General features: G+C 36.0%; 1 protein-coding gene across 6 annotated transcripts in view; it reads left to right on the top strand.

The window, feature by feature from the left end:
• UIMC1 (ubiquitin interaction motif containing 1) overlaps nt 1-19,021 on the top strand; it is a 116,103-nt gene that overhangs the window by 56,584 nt on the left and 40,498 nt on the right. For all 6 annotated transcript variants that reach the window (XM_070465149.1, XM_070465151.1, XM_070465150.1 and 3 more), the window contains 3 exons: nt 5,138-5,202; nt 8,914-8,990; nt 16,589-16,689. In XM_070465149.1, the coding sequence (XP_070321250.1) occupies nt 5,138-5,202; nt 8,914-8,990; nt 16,589-16,689 (243 nt within the window). The remainder of the gene's footprint in view (nt 1-5,137; nt 5,203-8,913; nt 8,991-16,588; nt 16,690-19,021) is intronic.

The raw sequence follows: 19,021 nt of genomic DNA, 5'->3' as shown, positions 1-19,021 counted from the left end.
GGTGTTTCATCTACATGGGAAATTTTTTAGGGTAACTTGTTGATGTAGTTGGTAGATAAAATATATATGTATTTACAATTTTGATAGCTGTTCCTAAATTGCCTTCTGTAGAGGTTGTATGAGTAGCAGCTTTCCCCATACCCATACCAGTACCGTATTGTCAGGACTTCTTTTTTTTTTTTTTGGTCAGGACTTCTTAATCTTTGCCAGTCTGAGGATGAAACACAGTAGTATCACAGTGCAGTCTTAATTTTCACTTTTCTTATGTGTGCTTGAGACCCATTTGTATTTCCTTTTTTTGTCTGCTTACATCTTATCGGCATTTTTCTTTTATATCAGTCTTTTTCTTAGTGGTTTATAGGCATCCATTATGTATTAGGGGAAGTAGTCCTCTGTGATAGGAAGTGCAGGTGGTTTTCCAGTTGACTTTTTTACCTCTTGTAATCCTGCGTTTCTGATTTTTGCTTGAGATTTTCAATAATTTACTGAAAACGATTCCCTATTTGGGCACATTTGCCTTTTAAGTCTTTTTCTGAGATACCTAGATTATATTATATATATTTGTATATATGGTAGGTTAAACTTATATTCTTTTTTTCTCTGAGTATTAACAATCATATAATTACAGATTCTTTATAAACTAATTTTCAAGGATATAGAATATTTTATTACTGTACTGCTTTGTGTTGCTGTTTCTGTTATTGTACTCTGAGTTTTTGGTTTTGTTTTACAGTTATGCTGTTTTTTTCTTTTATCTCTTTTAAGGGTTCAAGAAATGGTAGCTATGAGAAATTTCATTGCATTGTGTAGAGAGCATGGATTTGGAGTTTGAATTTTTATTTTAGTGTTTTAGTAACTGCCGTTGAGAAAGCCATTTAACTTCTGAATCTCAATTTAAAAACATCTGTAAAATGAAAGTAGTTATTCATATCTTTCAGTAGTTTTAATGAATAAAGTGAATTATGTAAAATGTCTAGTATAATGCTTAGGAGATAATAGCCACTCAGTAAATGGTAGTTTTCTTTAAGGGACCAGAGGTTATTGATTGAAAATATATATGGGAATTTTTCTTCCCTAGCAGCCTTCTTCATCCATGTTCTAGAAAGATAGCTGTGTAGAAAGATAAAGCATTTTTCCTAACAGTTCTTCCAGTGATTTGCCTCTCTTTCAAAGGAAAGTTAAGTTATGCTTATGATAACATTTTGTTTATTCATTGTGATTCAGAGATGCTTCTTCTTAAAAGAATAAACTAAGTCCACAGAGTGAATATTTAATGATTTACTGTAATTCAAGTTGTTAGCTTGAAAGATCCCAGGGGCTGGAGTTTTTAGAGCATAGACTTGTGTCAGGTTCTGAGGTTTTAAACTAGTGCCTTTAGAATAGACTGGAAGTGATTAGAACCTAGTAGCTGGCTTTTAAGTTGAAGTTCTCTAACTTCATGAAGAGGCCACCAAATACTACACATAGTTATTATTTGGTACTATTTGGCTTCAAGAACCAAGTCAAGCTAGCTTAATTAAAAAGAGGACTTGATCATAAAAAAGATAGATTCTCATAAATTCTCAAACAGAATGGTAAACCAAGCCTAAATAAGGTCTAGGTTTAGAAAATTCATCCCTGGCTCATAGTTATATCTGCTTCATTTTTCTCCCTGCAAACTGGCTTCCTTTGCTTCTCTGCTATACATGGTAGGTGGAAGACATTGATCCTCCAGTTCCCAAAGGTAAATACAGGTTACAGGAGATTTATTCTCTCCAAATTTCAACTGCAAACTTCTAGGAAATGACTTACAGCCCATGTGGAGTTATTAGTCCTCCCCAGCCCAGTTGTCTGTGGTTCAAAGGGGCCATGATCCAAATTGTACAAATGGCTATGAGCCCACTGCTATACTAACGTTCAAGGGGGTGAGGAACAGTCCTCAGTAAAAGGAGATCAGGTAGACAACCTAGTAAATACTCAGTTTAGTCATTAACATTAATTTTAGAAATCATTTAGAACTTGAAAAATGCCAAAAAGTGTAAAGAACAAGGTTGAAAATATCCACAGTCTTACCATCCAGTGATGTATTCCTTCATCTTTTTTTCTATACCTATTTTTTTCTATAGTTTAGATCATACTACTATATTTTTGTATTTTAACTTAACATACAAACATTTTCTGATGTTAAAATTACTTATAGATCTCATTTTTAATGGCTGTTTATGAGTTTACTATAATATTTAAATTATTTTCCTATGGAGGGATATTTCAGTTGTGATTAACATCTAAGTAAAACTTTTATTTATTTAATTACACTAATTTGTGTCTTTAGGGATAGGGAACCAGAAAGATACTGGGTTAAACAGTTATGAATATAGAAAAGAAGACCTACTGTTTACTGCTAAATTGCTTTTAAGAAAGGTTGTTCAAATTGGTACTGTTTCCTTCCAGCAGTGTATGAAAATGCCTAGTTCACTGCATTCTTGCCAATGTAGAATAGTATCTTTAAGAAACAAAGAGAAATTAATATCCTAATTCTGTCGTCAAATGATGAAAATCTTGCATTTGTAATTTCACATCTTGGCCTTCTGCTTTCAGGAACTGGGTAGAAAGAGTTTATGTGCTTGTTAAACATTTTCTATGGCTTTGTATCACCGACTCAATGGACATGAGTTTGAACAAACTCTGGGAAATAGTGAAGGACAGGGAAGCCTAGTGTACTGCAGTCCATGGGGTTGCAAAGAGTTGGGACACGACTAGTGACTGAACAACAGCATGACTTTGCTGGAACTGGCCATATTTGAGACTCCTTGGTTAATAGAGATAGCAAGAGTCCCAGAAATAAGGACTCAGAGAAACATTCACCTTGAGGCAAATTACTTAGTCTATACGAAGGTTGCAAAAACTTTGTATAGACAAGCAATTTGAATCAGATAACTGGTTTCTGGCATCACTGCAATTATAGAGAAGATTTTAATGAAGATGGAGGGGTCATCTAAATGGCTTTACAGCAGGGAGAAGAAGGGTAGTATATTGATGTGGTCATTACTTTTCAGGGTCTGATCTTTAATTTTTAGTCCAGGTACTGGGATTTCTTTCCCAGGTTGTGTGAGAATATGAGAACTGACTTTGACTAACCAAATATCAAGCTGGTATGTATACCAAATCTCTATTACTTTATTGTGGAAGACGGACATTTTCATTGACCATCACATCTTTTTCAAGGATGAAGGATCTGGAAGGCTGAAATAATAATCAGAAAATGGAAATTTTAAGGAGTGGTTCAACTAGGTTGTGGAAAGACCTAATAAGCTACTAGTGCCTGACAGCAGAGAGCATTTCTGTGGTGATCAGATGATGTGCTTTCACTTGCAGATTACGGTTTTGAAGCCACTGCTTGATTCTGGGTCTTTGGATTTTTCTTTTTTATTTGTTGCAAACTATCCATTTCCATTAGCATATTTGTTCATGCGGAGTACAATGTCTTGATTAGGCCACAGCTTCCTTAGTGAAAGTTTCATTCCTGTCATGCTTCTCTGTTCATTTTGATTAGCTGTGAATAGTCTAATCAAATTTTGTTTGCTTGTTTTGCTCTCTTATTTTCATATTCTTGAAGAACCTTACTTTGCCTCTGTGTTTAGATCACTGCCTTTGAGGTGTAAGTTTAGAAATTAAAAATGATTTATTGAAATAAAGACAGTTTGGGATTCTGTATTGACATAGTTAGGAAGAAGATCATTTGGAGTCAGAAAGGTCCAAGCTTCACTTTGAACAACTCTATGATTTTGGGAAGATGATTTAACCTGTTGAAATTTCACGTTCCTCATTTTTAAAATAATTTAATAGCTTCTACCTCAGAAGGTTCTTGTGAGGATTAAAGGAGATAACACATGTAAAGTGATTAGCATAGGCCTGACACATAATAGGTGTAACGATAACTAAAAAAAAACTACACTGGAAAAGATCAAGATGTGCTTTAGCCTAAGGTAGAGATGGCAGTATCTCATAACTTGTTGGTTAGTGCCTTATTTGTTTCTGAAGCCTAATAAGTCTTGATTGGCTAGTCATTCCGATAAAGTAAAATTCTATTAAATGGACACCAGGTGTCAGTATTTATCTTTTGGTGGTTTCTTAGATAACAGGAACAAAACTGTTTTGTCACCACTGAGTTCAAGCAAATAAAGTATTTATTACTGTTGTATTTTAGTCCTTTTGACAGTTTTGTTCAACCCTCCTTTTTCATGATGACTACATTCCCAGTCATTGTACAGCTTTATCTTCTCTTTGACTGAGGACTCATTTAGGCTCTTCTTATTTGTTAGTATATTTCATCATTTACTTGAGAGATAGAGAGGTGCCTAACTTGTTTAGGTTATTTATATTCTGTTAGGAGACCCTGAAAACTTCAGCTTTATATCTGTTGGAAGAAGCCTCACAGCGCAGGTACTTCCTTAGAAGTACCCCTAAGTCAGCAGTAGCTGCTTTTCCCACACTTTTCCACGTACCTACATTTAATGAGTTAACATTTGCACCAACTCTATTAACAAAGAAAATAATTTTTTCCTTATCTGGTCCTTATTTGTTGTGTTTTTTAAAAGATATCTTTTGTAGCTAAATATTAACCATAGTGGCAGGTTCATAGTGAAAAGAATCTTTATAACTTTTTTTTTTTGGATAGCCTATGTTATGTCTTGGTTCTACCAAGAGATACTTCTTTCCATTGAGAGCTGAACTTTTCTCTGTATTTCTTCCTTCCACAACAAAAGCTTCATAATTGCTTTTCTGAAATCATAATTCATTTGACTCACTAATATTTAATGCCTTGTGTTTTACACGGTGCATTGTATATATTATCTTGTTTAATTCTCACAATAACACTGTGAAGTGGGTTTTAATACTATTTTAAGATGAGGAAACAGATTGAGATGTTACTTATCAAGGATTAAAAGTTAATAGGTGATTCACCTGTGATTTAAATTCCAGTGTTCTGATTCCACAGAATATGTTCTTTTTACTTAAACTCACTGACTTTTGTAAAATGTTTTATTCTTATTACTATATGCTGAGTGTTAATGTTGAACAATTATTTTTTTTTTAAAGGAAGAAAAACCAGTTCATCTGTGCCTATATATTTAGGATGTTACATCTTTCTTTACAGTCTTCCCAAGGACTCTTTGTTGAAGAAACTTCTGAAGAAGGAAATTCTGTACCTGTCTCACAGAGGTAAGATTAAATATTATCGTGGGTCTGAATTCTCCTCTGATAGCACCAGAATAAAAGATCGCCACATGAATGAGACTGTATAGGAACAGCTTTCCCAGGGAACTTTTAGCTCTTTTATACACAGAGCCAAAGAGAAATTGTTATCTTCCAGTTCTCAAATAGGCATCTCATAGAAGCCTAGTGAAGTAGGGTGGAAGAGATCTTAAAAGTTTACTTGTCTAACACAACTGTCTTGGCACAAATTCCATCTACACTGTTCCTGAAAAGTGGTCACATCCTGCTACTGTCTTAACGACACTCGCTTCCTATGCCAATAACAAGGCTCTAGAATGATTTCTTTACGGTCCTTGTCCTTTCTCCCTTTGTTCCTTATGCTTATGCTTATTTTATCCACATATCCAAACCATATACATCTTTTTAAAAGTCTTAAGATTTACATCCTCTTTGAAGCATTTATATTATTCAGGCCACACAGAACCTGTATCACCCTCACTCCATATCCAGTGTCACTTTTAGTATGATTTTATCTCATCTTTCCTTAAATGGCTGTATTTGTATTACCTTCTCAGTTATTCTTGATGGATGGATTAATTGGGGTTACCTTCTTAAATCTTCCTACTTTAATAATATGTGAAGGTTGATTTCATGCAAAGATGGGCTCAATAAAGAAGAGAAATGGTATGGACCTAACAGAAACAGAAGATATTAAGAAGAGGTGGCAAGAATACGCAAAATAACTGTACTAAAAAGATCTTCACGACACAGATAATCACGAAGGTGTGATCATTCACACTCACCTAGAGCTGGACATCCTGGAATGTGAAGTCAGGTGGGCCTTAGGAAGCATCACTACGAACAAAGCTGGTGGAGGTGATGGAATTCCAGTTGAGCTATTTCAAATCCTAAAAGATGATGCTGTGAAAGTGCTGCACTCAGTATGCCAGCAAATTTGGAAAACTCAGCAGTGGCCACAGGACGGGAAAAGGTCAGTTTTCATTCCAATCCCAAAGAAGGGCAGTGCTCAAACTACTGCATAATTGCACTCATCTCACATGCTAGCAAAGTAATGCTCAAAATTCTCCTAGCCAGGCTTCAGCAATACGTGAACCGTGAACTTCCAGATGTTCAAGCTGGTTTTGGAAAAGGCAGAGGAACCAGAGATCAAATTGCCAACATCCGATGGATCATCGAAAAAGCGAGAGAGTTCCAGAAAAACATCTATTTCTGCTTTACTGACTATGCCAAAACCTTTGACTGTGTGGATCACAATAAACTGTGGAAAATTCTGAAAGAGATGGGAATACCAGACCACCTGACCTGCCTCTTGAGAAACCTGTATGCAGGTCAGGAAGCAACAGTTAGAACTGGACATGGAACAATAGACTGGTTCCAAATAGGAAAAGGAGTACATCAAGGCTGTATATTGTCACCCTGCTTATTTAATTTCTATGGAGAGTACATCATGAGAAACGCTGGGCTGGATGAAGCACACGCTAGAATCAGGATTGCTGGCAGAAATATCAATAACCTCAGATATGCAGATAACACCACCCTTATGCAGAAAATGAAGAAGAACTAAAGAGCCTCTTGATGAAAGTGAAAGAGGAGGGTGAAAAAGTTGGCTTAAAGGTCAGCGTTCAGAAAACGAAGATCTTGGCATCCGGTCTCATCACTTCATGGCAAATAGATGGGGAAACAGTGGCTGACTTTATTTTTCTGGGCTTCAGAATCACTGCGGATGGTGATTGGAGCTATGAAATTAAAAGACGCTTGCTCCTTGGAAGGAAAATTATGACCAACCTAGACAGCAATATTAAAAAGCAGAGGCATTATTTTGCCGACAAAGGTCCATCTAGTCAAGGCTGTGGTTTTTCCAGTAGTCATGTATGGATGTGAGAGTTGGACTGTAAAGAAAGCTGAGTGCAGAAGAATTGATGCTTTTGAACTGTGGTGTTAGAGAAGACTCTTGAGAGTCCCTTGGACTGTAAGGAGATCCAACCAGTCCATCCTAAAGGAGATCAGTCCTGGGTGTTCATTGGAGGGACTGATGTTGAAGCTGAAACTCCAATACTTTGGCCACCTGATGTGGAGAGCTGACTCATTGGAAAAGACCCTGATGCTGGGAAAGATTGAGGGCAGGAGAAGGGACGACAGAGAATGAGATGGTTGGATGGCATCACCGACATGATGGACATGGGTTTGGGTAGACTGCGAGAGTTGGTGATGGACAGGGAGGCCTGGTGTGCTGTGGTTCATGGGGTCACAAAGAGTCCGACACGACTGAGTGACTGAACTGAACTGAACTGTAAGGTTGATTGGTTATAAACTGCATTAATTAGATCAGACATCCAATTACTTTTCTCTTTTATCATTAGTTGACCTTTGAGGATTATTCAAGAGCTTAATTTTGTGTTAACTGACTGTCATCTCCCAAACAGAAGTTGAGGCCCAATTGTCATTTGCTGTTACTTAAGTTGATGTTCTTAGGCTTTTGGTTAAGTTGATAGTACTGGGTGTTTTCTTTCTGAGCTGAAGAATGTGACTTTGGTTTGATTTTCCTGCTGTTAAGACAGTTTTGTAAGTGGTTTTAACCGGAGTAGCCTTCTGCTTCCTGCAGTCCTTTCTGCTTTGTTGTGGTGAGCCTTCTGCAGGGCAGATGTAGGTTTTAATAAATGATTATACGCTTTGTCACCAGGAGAGAGTTGGAATTGCAGGCAATGTGGTTTGACTTCAAATTGATTAACCCATTTAATAAATGTCAGCAAATTGTTTTGTGATGGACCCTTTGAATAGAGCTCTAATATTACATGCAGAATAAACTGTATCTTGCTTAGGTTTGTAACAAATGCTCTGAGATATTTTATTTAGAGGGAGAAATCACTTGTGGTTTCTTATCAGCATTTAGTTATTTATCATGAATCAGTGGTGGTTATTCTCTCCTCTCTGTGGTTCTTCGTTGATGTGATGATTTATGTTTTTAAGCATTTTCTTGCATACTTGATTAAACTAATTGTAAAGCTCTGTGAAGCATGAGGGGGCTAGCTCAGATGCTCAGATCTCTCAGCTGTGTGCTCCTGTGTCAGGAAAAGATTGCGCTCCATGAGCAGTCAGGGTAAACCAAAAGATTGGATGAGGGTAGCCTTTCATAATTATGTTTTCCTCAGAAGAGATACTTAACTTGGTTGGACAGATTTTTGCTGTAGGCAGTTTGGAATTGTATCTTATTTTTGTTGCTTGTAGAACCACATCTTGAGATAAATAGGAAATTAAACTGCAAGGTGAGGGAAAAGCTATTGTGTCAGAAGAATCTTCATATCGTCTCATGAGTTTACACAACCCTAGCTTTCAGAAGGCTGAGATGGAGACTGTAAAACAATTTTGACATCCTTATATTGGAGTAGACTTTTTTTTTTGGTCTTCTGTGGTTCCATGGAGAGTCCTTACCCTTCAGCCTTCCTTTGTGAAGACTCCAAAAGGGGATTCTTTTCATTCAGTGATTTCCCTGAAACCATAGTTGTAAGCATATTTATTTTCCCTATTTTTGACTTGGAGTTTTCACTGCTGATTCCTTGCTTCCCTGTTGTGCTTTTGTGGTATTGGACAGCAGGTATCAGATTACCTGTGGCTTTGTGAAAGACTAACCATTGCTTTTGGTCCTGTGTTCTGATTTATTTTACTGGGAATTCACGTAGGGTTTGATTCTTTTTTCAGCGTTGCTGCTTTGACCAGTAAGAGAAGCTCAGCCTTTATGCCAAAGAGTTCTGCAGAGGAAATCACCGTGTGTCCTGGTAAGTACTCCACTGTATTTTTACTAGTTTCTGGTCCCTACCTTTTTGTGTCTATTAATTTTTCTGACTTTTCCAACCCACTCTTAGGAGGTTTATGTGTGATTGATGTGTGTATGTGTTCATACAACACATATATATACACATAACACTTTTTTTGATGAACATTGGTTCTGCATCTCACCTTTTCTCTTCTTAGAGATAGTTTGAAATTAATATGGCTCTTTTGTTTGCTTGTTTACTTACTGGTGTCATCAGAGATGGCAGCAAAGCCTTTGGAGCATTTAATGCTACATTCAGAGCCAAGAGGACTTTATGGTTTGGTTTATGGGTTCTCAAAGTGGGTTGTCCTCAAATTTGCCTGTCATTGAGCAGTTTTTTCCCCTGAGGCTTTTACTGGTTAGTTTTACATTGCCATTCATGGAGTCTATTGCATAGGGAGTTCAAAAATTGAATTTTGTGCACAGTTCTGTCATTGACTTATTTTTAATCTCCAAATAGATACTTAACCTGGTTAAGTATTGTACTTTGCTTTTGTTAATAATAATGATGAAAATATCCATGTACTTTGTTTAAGGTTTGAGAAGATGTTAATTGAAAGTTGCATCTGAAAAGGTTTTGATATACAAAATAATTTAAAATGAACTAAGATATCCATTATCTAAGTGAACTCTTGAGTTGAATCATTGTATCATATGAAGAATTATTTTGTGATATGAATCACTACTTTCTAAGGAATTTGTTTTAGCTTATATATGTATATATATGTATGTATATTTGGCTTTTCTTAAAAGTGAGGGCTAATATATAAGTTATCAGTAGCCTCATTCGTCTTAATGTTTAAACTCTTTGGACAGTGAGAATTGGACAAATGTTACCTTAAGTCACATCTAAGGTTGCATATAACCTGTTGGAGTCAGAGAGACTCGTAGTTTTCTTATTTTGGTTTCTTTCAAGTTTTTTCCCATAGAGACTCATACTTAATTTACACATTAGTCTAGGAAAGTCCTGCCAAAGTTTAAACATTTGGCAGCATATTGTAAAAGTCTTTCTTTACTTATTTTTAAAGTTTAACTGTGTCATTTTTGTTGAAAGTGGTTTCTTTATTATTTGAAGTTTATGTGAATTATTGTCTAATGATGTCACTACCAAGTGCCATGATTTTGGCAGAAGCTCTCAGGAATACGGTGTTATTTTTGTGAAAAAATGAAAATGCTCCCTCTCTATCTAGGCCTCTTGACTTATGTCATCCAGAGGGAAGCAGTAAGTTAAGGATGATGGCATGTGACATCACCCTGGGATCTTGCAGGAGGAACCTGCAAATACAATAATATTGAAATCCCTAATGAGAGGAAAGTTAATGAGGAAAAAGCAAGCCCTTCATCACTGTGGTTATATAACTTTTGTGATCATGATTTGCTGTCATTAACCTTCTAATTAACTCCAACTGTTTGTTGATATAAGCCACTTCTAAATGAGTTAGGTAAAAGGTTTCCCTAACATTATTGTTCTTTTGCTAAGAAAGTATAACTACTTCTTCATGGAGCTAGACTCCTGAGTCTCTATAATTTAGTGACTTAAAGACTTAAACATAAGACACCATAAAACTCCTAGAAGAGATCACAGGCAAAGTATTTTCTGATAAAAATTGTATCAATGCTTTCTTAGGTCAGCCCCCCAAGGCAATAGAAACAAAAACAAAAATAAACAAATGGCACCTAATAAGACTTACAAAGCAAAAGATAACCAAATGAGTGGGAGAAAATATTTTCAAATGATACAACCGACAGGATTTAATTTCCAAAATAGACAAACAGTTCATATACCTCAACAACAAAAAACAAACAACCTAATCAAAAAATGGGCAGGAGACCTAAATAGACATTTCTCCAAAGAAGAGATTCAGATGGCCAACATGAAAACATGCTCAACATTGCTAATTACTAGAGAAATGCAAATCAAAACTTCAGTGAGGTACCATTGACTTCACACTGGTCAGAATGGCCATCATTAAAAAGTCTACAAATAACAAAATGCCAGAGAGGGTTCGGAGAAAAGGGAACCCTCCTACACTGGGAATGTAAGTTAGTACAACCATAATGGAAAACACTATGGAGTTTTCTCAAAAAACTAAGAATTACCCTATGATTCAGCAGTCCCATTCCTGGGCATATAGCCAGACAAAACTATTGATGTAATTTAAAAAAATGCAGCACTGTTCATAACAGCGCTGTTTACAATAGCCAAGACATGGAAGCACCCTAAATGTCTATCAACAGATGAATAGAGAAAGATGTGGTGTATGTGTGTGTACACATGCACACACACACAATGGAATATTACTCAGCCGTAAAAAAGAATGACATAATGCTATTTGCAGCAACATGGATGAAAGTAGAGATTATCATACTAAGTGACGTCTGAGTTAGAAAGAAGGATAAATACTGTATAGTATCACTTATATGTGGATCTGAAATATGACACAAATAAACCTACCTATGAAATAGAAACAGACTCACAGACCTAGAGAACAAACTTTTGGTTGCCAAGAGGGAGTGGGGGAGGGATGAGTAGGAGGCTTAGGTTAACAAATGCAAACTGTTATATACAGAATGTATAAAAAATAAGGTTCTTCTGTATAGCACATAGAACTATATTTCATTTCCTGTGATGAACCATAATGGAAAAGAAGGAAAAAGACATGTATATGTATGTATAACTGAATCACTTTGCTGTACAACAGAAATTAACACAACTGGTAAATCAACTATACTTCAATAAAAATAAAATACATAATTTAGAAGCTATGTATAAAAATTTGTCCTAAATGAGTGAAACACAGATTAGTATAGTAGTCCATCTTACCTATTTTGTTTTGTCTCATATTGCTTATAGTTCCCTGGGTCTGATACTCAAATTATAACATCATCTTAGTGAAGAAGCAGGATTACAACATCATGCCCACATTGTGCATGATGCTAACATTATTTATTTCTATGAAGCTAGTGTCCTCTTAATTAGTCACTATCATTGAATACATAGTTAAATGTTTCAGCCATTTACAGAAAGCTTAATGAAAGACTTTTATTGTTACAGTAGTACAAGCAGTGAGCAACTCTTTTCTTTTCTAACAGATTAAATGTCATTTTTAAAAATATCTCTCAGGAAAGCTTGATAGAGAAGATTTTGAAGTTTATACACTCTAAGTCTTTTTCCAACAAGGTGGTGAAATCTGTGTGTGTATCCAGTTTCAAAAAAATTATGATGTATTAAAGTGTGGTTAACACTAGAAATGTATATAATCATTTGATGATTGAGAAGCTACCTCAGTACCTTTTAAGTATACTATTTGCCCAGCATTGGCTGCTCATTGTATTTGTGAAGCACAGAAATACTGGTTAGATGTATAGTGTGTATAGTGTAGATAACAGAAAACTTACTGGATTGTGTTCTCAAATAAATTTCCTTTCTGGACTCATTGTCATCTTTTGAAATATTGTTTCTGTTCTTATATCAAGTGATAGATGTCTAGACCAGAGGTTGACAGACTTTTTCTATTAAGTTGGTACAAATATAATTCAGTTTCAGACTGAATTTTAAATCATTATCACTAGGCTCAAACACATCTTTATTAATCAAAATAGGAACTGTTACAATCAACATATTCTGCCAACTAGAAATAAGTTTGTTTATTCCTGTAACATAAAAATCTGTGTTTTGGAATTCAGTGAACTCTTAGAAAGCATTTTCTGCCTCCTGCTGGTTGTGGAAGCACTTTCTCTGCAAAAAGGTATCGATCAAGATGGTTGAAGAAGTGGTAGTCGTTGGTGAAAAAAAATCAGGTGAATATAGATGAGGCAAAACTTTGTACCCCAATTTGGTCAACTTTTGAAGCATTGGTTGTGTGATATGCAATTGGGCGTTGTACAGAAGAATTAGGCCGTTTCTTTTGACAAGTGCTGGCTGTGGGCATTGCTGTTTTTGGTGCATCTCATTGATTTGCTGAGCATACTTCTCAGATGTAATGGTTTGGCTGGGATTCAGAAGGTTGTAGTGAATCAGGCAGCAGACCGCCAAACAGTGATCATGACCTTTATTGGTGCAGGTTTGGGTTAGGGAAGTGCTTTGGATCTTCTCCGTTCAGCCTCTGAGCTGGTTGTCTCCAGTTGTCATATAAAATCCACTTCTGGTCATCACATGTCACAAGCTGATCTAGAAAATGGTTCATTTTTGTTGCATAGAATAAGAGAAGAAGACACTTCAAAATGACGATTATTTTGACTTGTGGTCAGCTCAAGGGGCACTCACTTTCTGAATTTTTTCATCTTTCCAATTTGCTTCAAATGGCAAATGATCATAGAATGGTCGACATTTTCTTTAGCAACCTCTTGTGGAGTTGTAAGAGGATCAGCTTCAGTGATTGCTCTCAGTTGGTCATTGTCAACTTCTGTTGGCTGGCCACTGTGCTTGTCTCTCTTGTATTCTTTGTGAAGCTTCTTGAACAGCCACTGCACTCTACGTTCATTAGCAGTTCCTGGGCCAAGTGTGTTGCTGATGTTGCAAGTTGTCTCTGCTGCTTTACAACCCATTTTGAACTTGAATAAGAAAATTGCTCAAATTTGCTTTTTGTCTGACATCATTTCCCTAGTCTAAAATAAATATAAAATAAACAGCAAGGAATAAATCATTAGCAAAAAAACAAAATGAGAAATGCACATTAAAATGATGTATAACATAACTGCATTTATTTAAGAATGTATTCTAATATCAAACAGCAAATTTCAGCAGTACAAAACCAAAATTACTTTTGTACTAACCGAATATAAAAAGACTAGATAATAAGTATTTTAGGCTTTGTGGGCCATACAAAGAACTTGAAATTACTCTGCTATTTTAACTTGAAAGCAATCATAGACAGTATAAAGAAGAATGAATGTGGCTGTGTCCCATTAAAACTTTATTTTCAAAAACAGGCAACTGGCTCTACTTGACCTATGAACTAGTTGCAGACCCCTGAACCAGAGCATGAGGGGTCCCCATCTTACTGGGTTGGCCAAAAAGTTCCTTCAGTTTTTAAAGTAAAAATAAAAGACACATTTTTTATTTTCACCAAGAACTTTATAGAACAGTGTATTCATTGTTTTGTTCCACTGCCTTCTGCCATTTTCCAGGCAACTTCATAATTCCATTTTCCCAAAACTTTTTATTTTTTTTAAGCAAAGAACTGTTCCAGGTGCCTTTTACAGTCTTCCAGGGAAAGGAAGTTTTTTCCATTAAGAGAATTTTGTAGAGACCAAAATAAACATACATCTGAAGATACAACTTTTGGCGAATACAGCAGAATGACCTTCCTCGCCAGGATATAGCAGTTTTTGCCTGGTCATCAGAGAAACGTGCATCATGCATTATCTTGATGGAAGATTATGTATTTTCTTTTGACTAATTCTGGACCTTTTTCATTGAGTGCTGCTTTCAGTTGGTCTAATTGGGAGTAGTACCTGATGGAATTAATCACTTAGCTTTCCAGAAGGACCTTGTAATAGAGGGCTCCCTTCCAATCCCATTATATATACAGCATCACCTTCATTGGATGATCAGCCTTTGGTGTGGTTGGTGATGGTTCTTCTCACTTGCCTCATGATCTCTTCCATTCATCATTGTACAGTATGTACTTTTCACTGCCCGTCACAACTTGCTTTAAAAAGCATCATGTTTTCACTACATTTAAGTAGAGAATTGCACTTGGAAGTATGGTCAAGAATGTTTTTTCTGCTTAATTTATGTGGCACCCAAACATCAAAGCTATTAACATAACCAAACTGGTGTAGATTTTTTTCAACACTCGATTTGGATATTTTGAGTGTGTCGGCTTCCTCCTGTGTGGTTAATGTTGATTATTCTCAGTTAATGTCTTGATTTGATTGCTGTCAACTTTAACTGGCTGACATGACTGTGGAGCATTGTCCAGTGAGAAATCTTCTGCACAAAATTTTGCAAACCGCTTTTGACACATTCGATCAGTCACAGCACCTTCACCGTATACTGCACAAATCTTTTTTTGTTTCAGTGCATTTTTACCTTTCTTGAAATAATAAAGCATGATATGCCGATAATGTTTTTTTTTCTTCCATCTACAATACTAAAATGGCTACACAAAACCCACCAGTTTTGATAGGTTTTTAAAAAAATGTATGCTGAACAACAGCTGTCACAATACAATCTAATAAAATTGTTTGAAATGAAGTTAAAGACAACCAAGTGCTAGTAGAGCCATTGTACTGAAAAAAACAAAAAAAAAACCAAAACCTTTTGGCCAACCCAGTACTTGTTATTGCTAGTGGCCTATACAGTGCCTGGAATTTCTTTGATAAACATGTGTTGCATTAATGTTGAATTAATATATGCTGCTTAAAGAATAATTAAAGAAAGGTGTATCTTTGAGAATGTATTTGTATTTCTGCTCCCAATTTTTATATCTTCTCTAATCATCCTTTTAGCCTCAGAATTAGCATTGGCAATGTTTTGTTTTAAATGTGTAAATGTACTTTAAAGCCAGAACTCTGCTGGAAAAGAAGCCAAATGGATTAATAGATGAATGGATAAACAAATTGTGATATATCCATACAGCGGAATACTATTAAGCAGTAAAAAGGAATGAACTACTGATATATGTAACAACATGAATGCTTCTCAAACACATGCTAGAAGAAAGAAATCAGACACAGAACATGACACGCTGTGTTATTTCATTTATATGACTTTATGGAAAAGGCAAAAGTGTAGGAACATGAAGTAGATTGATCATTGCAAGGAGTCAAGTGAGAGGAGGATTGACTGCAGAGGGGTACATAAGAACTTTTGAGGGTGCTTGAAATATTTTATATCTTGATTGTGGTTATGTGATATAAATGATGCCATGTATACATTGTATGCATTTGTCAAATATAAATGATTGTAATTATGTGATATAAAGATGCCGTGTATACATTGTATGCATTTGTCAAAACTTACTGTACACTGAAAATTGGTGAATTCTGTTGTATATAAATTATGCTTCAGTAAAGTTCTTTTTTTAAAAATGGAGATCAGCATTAAAAATTAAAAAAAAATTTATTTAGTTTTGACTGTGCTGGGTCTTCGTTGCTGTGTGGGCTTTTTCTCTACTATGGTGAGTGGGGGCTACTCTCTAGTTGTGATGTGTAGGTTTCTCATTGCTCTGGCTGCTCTTGTGGAGCACGGGATCAATAGAGTGCAGGGCTTCAGCAGCTGTGGCATGTGGGCTCAGTAGTTGCCGCTCCCGGGCTCTAGAGCACAGGCTCTACAATTGTGGCACATGGACTTAGTTGTTCCGTGGATCAAACAGTTGTTTGATGGAACAAAGTTGTTCCGTGATCAGCAGACCAGGGATCCAACCCATGTCTGCTGCTTTATCATCTGGATTCTTTAACTGCTGAACTCAGTAAAGTTTTAAGAAGAAACAAGCTTGATTTATATTGCTACTGCAGTATTATCATACTCTAAGCTTAAGGAAATAAGTGTTTTCTTTTAACTATGAAAATACAAAATGAAAATTAATGAAGTTTTGATTTTTTAAATTGCAGAGACACAACTGAGTTCTCCTGAAACTTTTGACCTTGAAAAAGAAGGCTTTCCAGATGGCAGAGAGACCCTGGATGAAGTAAGAATAATGGCAGATAAGGAGGTGAATATTACCTTTAATTTTTCTCAGTGTTTTCTTTCTACTGGTCATCCTCTCTCTGATGCAGTATTGACTTTGGATGAAGAGATTTAAGTGACAGTGGGGTTAGGTTTTTATCTTAGATTCTTAAAAGTGAGTTCAGTACTATTTCTAAATATAACAGTAGTTCCATTTCTTCAGTATTTTAATATGCTTTATTATGTCTAGTACAGATGGGGAAATGGAGATTTAGGATGTTTGAGTAATGTCGACCTACAAAAAATAGTCACAACCTAGAAGTTGAGACTTATGTTTTATTTGGGGGGAATTTTTAGGGGGGAGGAGTCAGGTTATATAGAAGCTCTTAAAAAGGAGCAGGTAGTCTAAACGTCAAAAGATTATTGTTAATGAAGGAAAACCAAATAACTCAAGGAATTTAATGCTTTTCTATATATGGGAAGATGCAAGAATCTGGGCTTACTGAAATCATTCCTTTCATATGCATCTCAGCTGTCTGGGGCCAGTTCTCACCATGGGGAGTGGTTGATGGCTCCTGATAGAAGGCATTGTTCTTCCTGGACTCAGAAATTCACATTTGGAGGGCCAGAATCCCTGATGGCTGTGACATTCTTGTTTATTGATGTGACAGGAAATACTCCATTTCATAGTAATTTGCTGAAATTCAAACTGCTAATAATGATAGTACCAGAATTTGAACATAGATTTGTCTCCAAAGTCCTGGAGCATTTTCCATTTATAAGTAACAGAGATGAACAGTCTTGGAGAAAGTTGCTACCTTTATATTATGACATAACTTTCAGCCCTAATTTTGAGATGTGATCAGAAATGCAAAATCTGGATAGCAGCATGATAAAATAAGTCCAGATCTGTATTTGTACTAGTACCTTTCCTAAGTTCACACATCTGACATTAACCGTAAGGCTGATTGACACAAGTTCATACACCTGATTAAGATTCAGTGCATATTTTTTCATGTTGAGTCTGACAAAACAATTTAAATATCGATAACTCTTTTAAAGAATTCAGACCTTTAAAATCTGTTGTAAAAAGTACCCTGAAACTTAAACTGGTTTTTTGTGAAAATAAATTTTTTGGTTACACACGTGCATACCGTTTTATTCTGAGCAGTTCTCTTATTCTGAGCTTCATTCCCTTATTCCTTTTTATACTCTACATTTTTTTGAAAACAATTTTTGCCTTAGAAGTCATTAATAGATCCCCTTCCTAGTTTCTGTACTGCAGGTAACTGAGTGGAAATCCTGCTTTCATGACTTGTGTACGCTGTTTGGTTCCCTGGAACCTGATCTGTCACAACTGACAGACAGAGATTCCCTCATGCCTGTGGTGTGAGTTTCCTGACACCTTTTGGTGAGGAGCTCCCTGTTTAAGAGCTGCTGAAGACAGATCCTGCTACAAAGTGTCAAAATGGCCCCAGGTTCTTTTCCTAGGGAGAAACTATAACCTTCTTAATAGGAAGGGGGAACAGAGTGTTGTTAAAACATAGTTATCCTAACATGCAGAAGAAGTTCTGCAAGCCTTTAGCTAATCAAGGCTGATTTCTTAACGCATCCATGACTGTGGAAGAAACAAGTCTTTGGGACAAAGAGCAAGAACCCTATTTAAAAGTTATGTATGTCTGCAGCACTACACATCAAATAGATGGAATTGCATGGTCTTTTTCACATGTAATGTCCTCTTTTTGGTGTTGCTATTTGCTAATATCTGTGGATGCTCTAAATAGTCTTAGAAGTTAACATTAAAAGAAGTTAGAGATGCTGTAGTTTTTAAGTTATTGCACAATCACTAGTTACAAATAACTTACTAGAAAGATAGAAGCTGGGCATTTTATGTGTACAATGATAGTATTACAAAGGGTGTGGACTCTTGCCCTTGTAATCTGTGTATAGGGTCATTTACCCCAAATTTTCTTGTTTATTGTGCAAGGAACTTGAGTATTGGAACTAGAAGACATGACTTTGAATTCCAACCCTATCACCTTGGTCAAATTAATTCCTTTGTTCATTTATTTGGCAGATATTATAGTTTGTGTACTGTGTGCCAGTCACTGTTTTGGAGTCGTGAGATATAGGTAAATAAAAAAACAACTCCTGCCCTCAAAGGGACACATAAACAGATAATTATAATGTGGTTTGACAAATGTAATGTTAGAAAAATGCCTGAGACATTAGGGGAGGACATTAGAGGAATGCCCTAATGGAGAGGAATGCTTTTCTGAATTTCAGTTCTTCATTTATAAAATGTAGACAGAAGTAGCCTATTTAATTGGGTTGCTCTGATGATGAAATTAGATAAAGAATATGAAACATTGCAGGGA

This window comes from Odocoileus virginianus, chromosome 3 (assembly GCF_023699985.2).
Source record: "Odocoileus virginianus isolate 20LAN1187 ecotype Illinois chromosome 3, Ovbor_1.2, whole genome shotgun sequence".
Classification (NCBI taxonomy): Eukaryota; Metazoa; Chordata; class Mammalia; order Artiodactyla; family Cervidae; genus Odocoileus; species Odocoileus virginianus.
The sequence above is the reverse complement of the archived record's forward strand: the minus strand, read 5'-3'. Positions and strand labels throughout refer to the sequence as shown.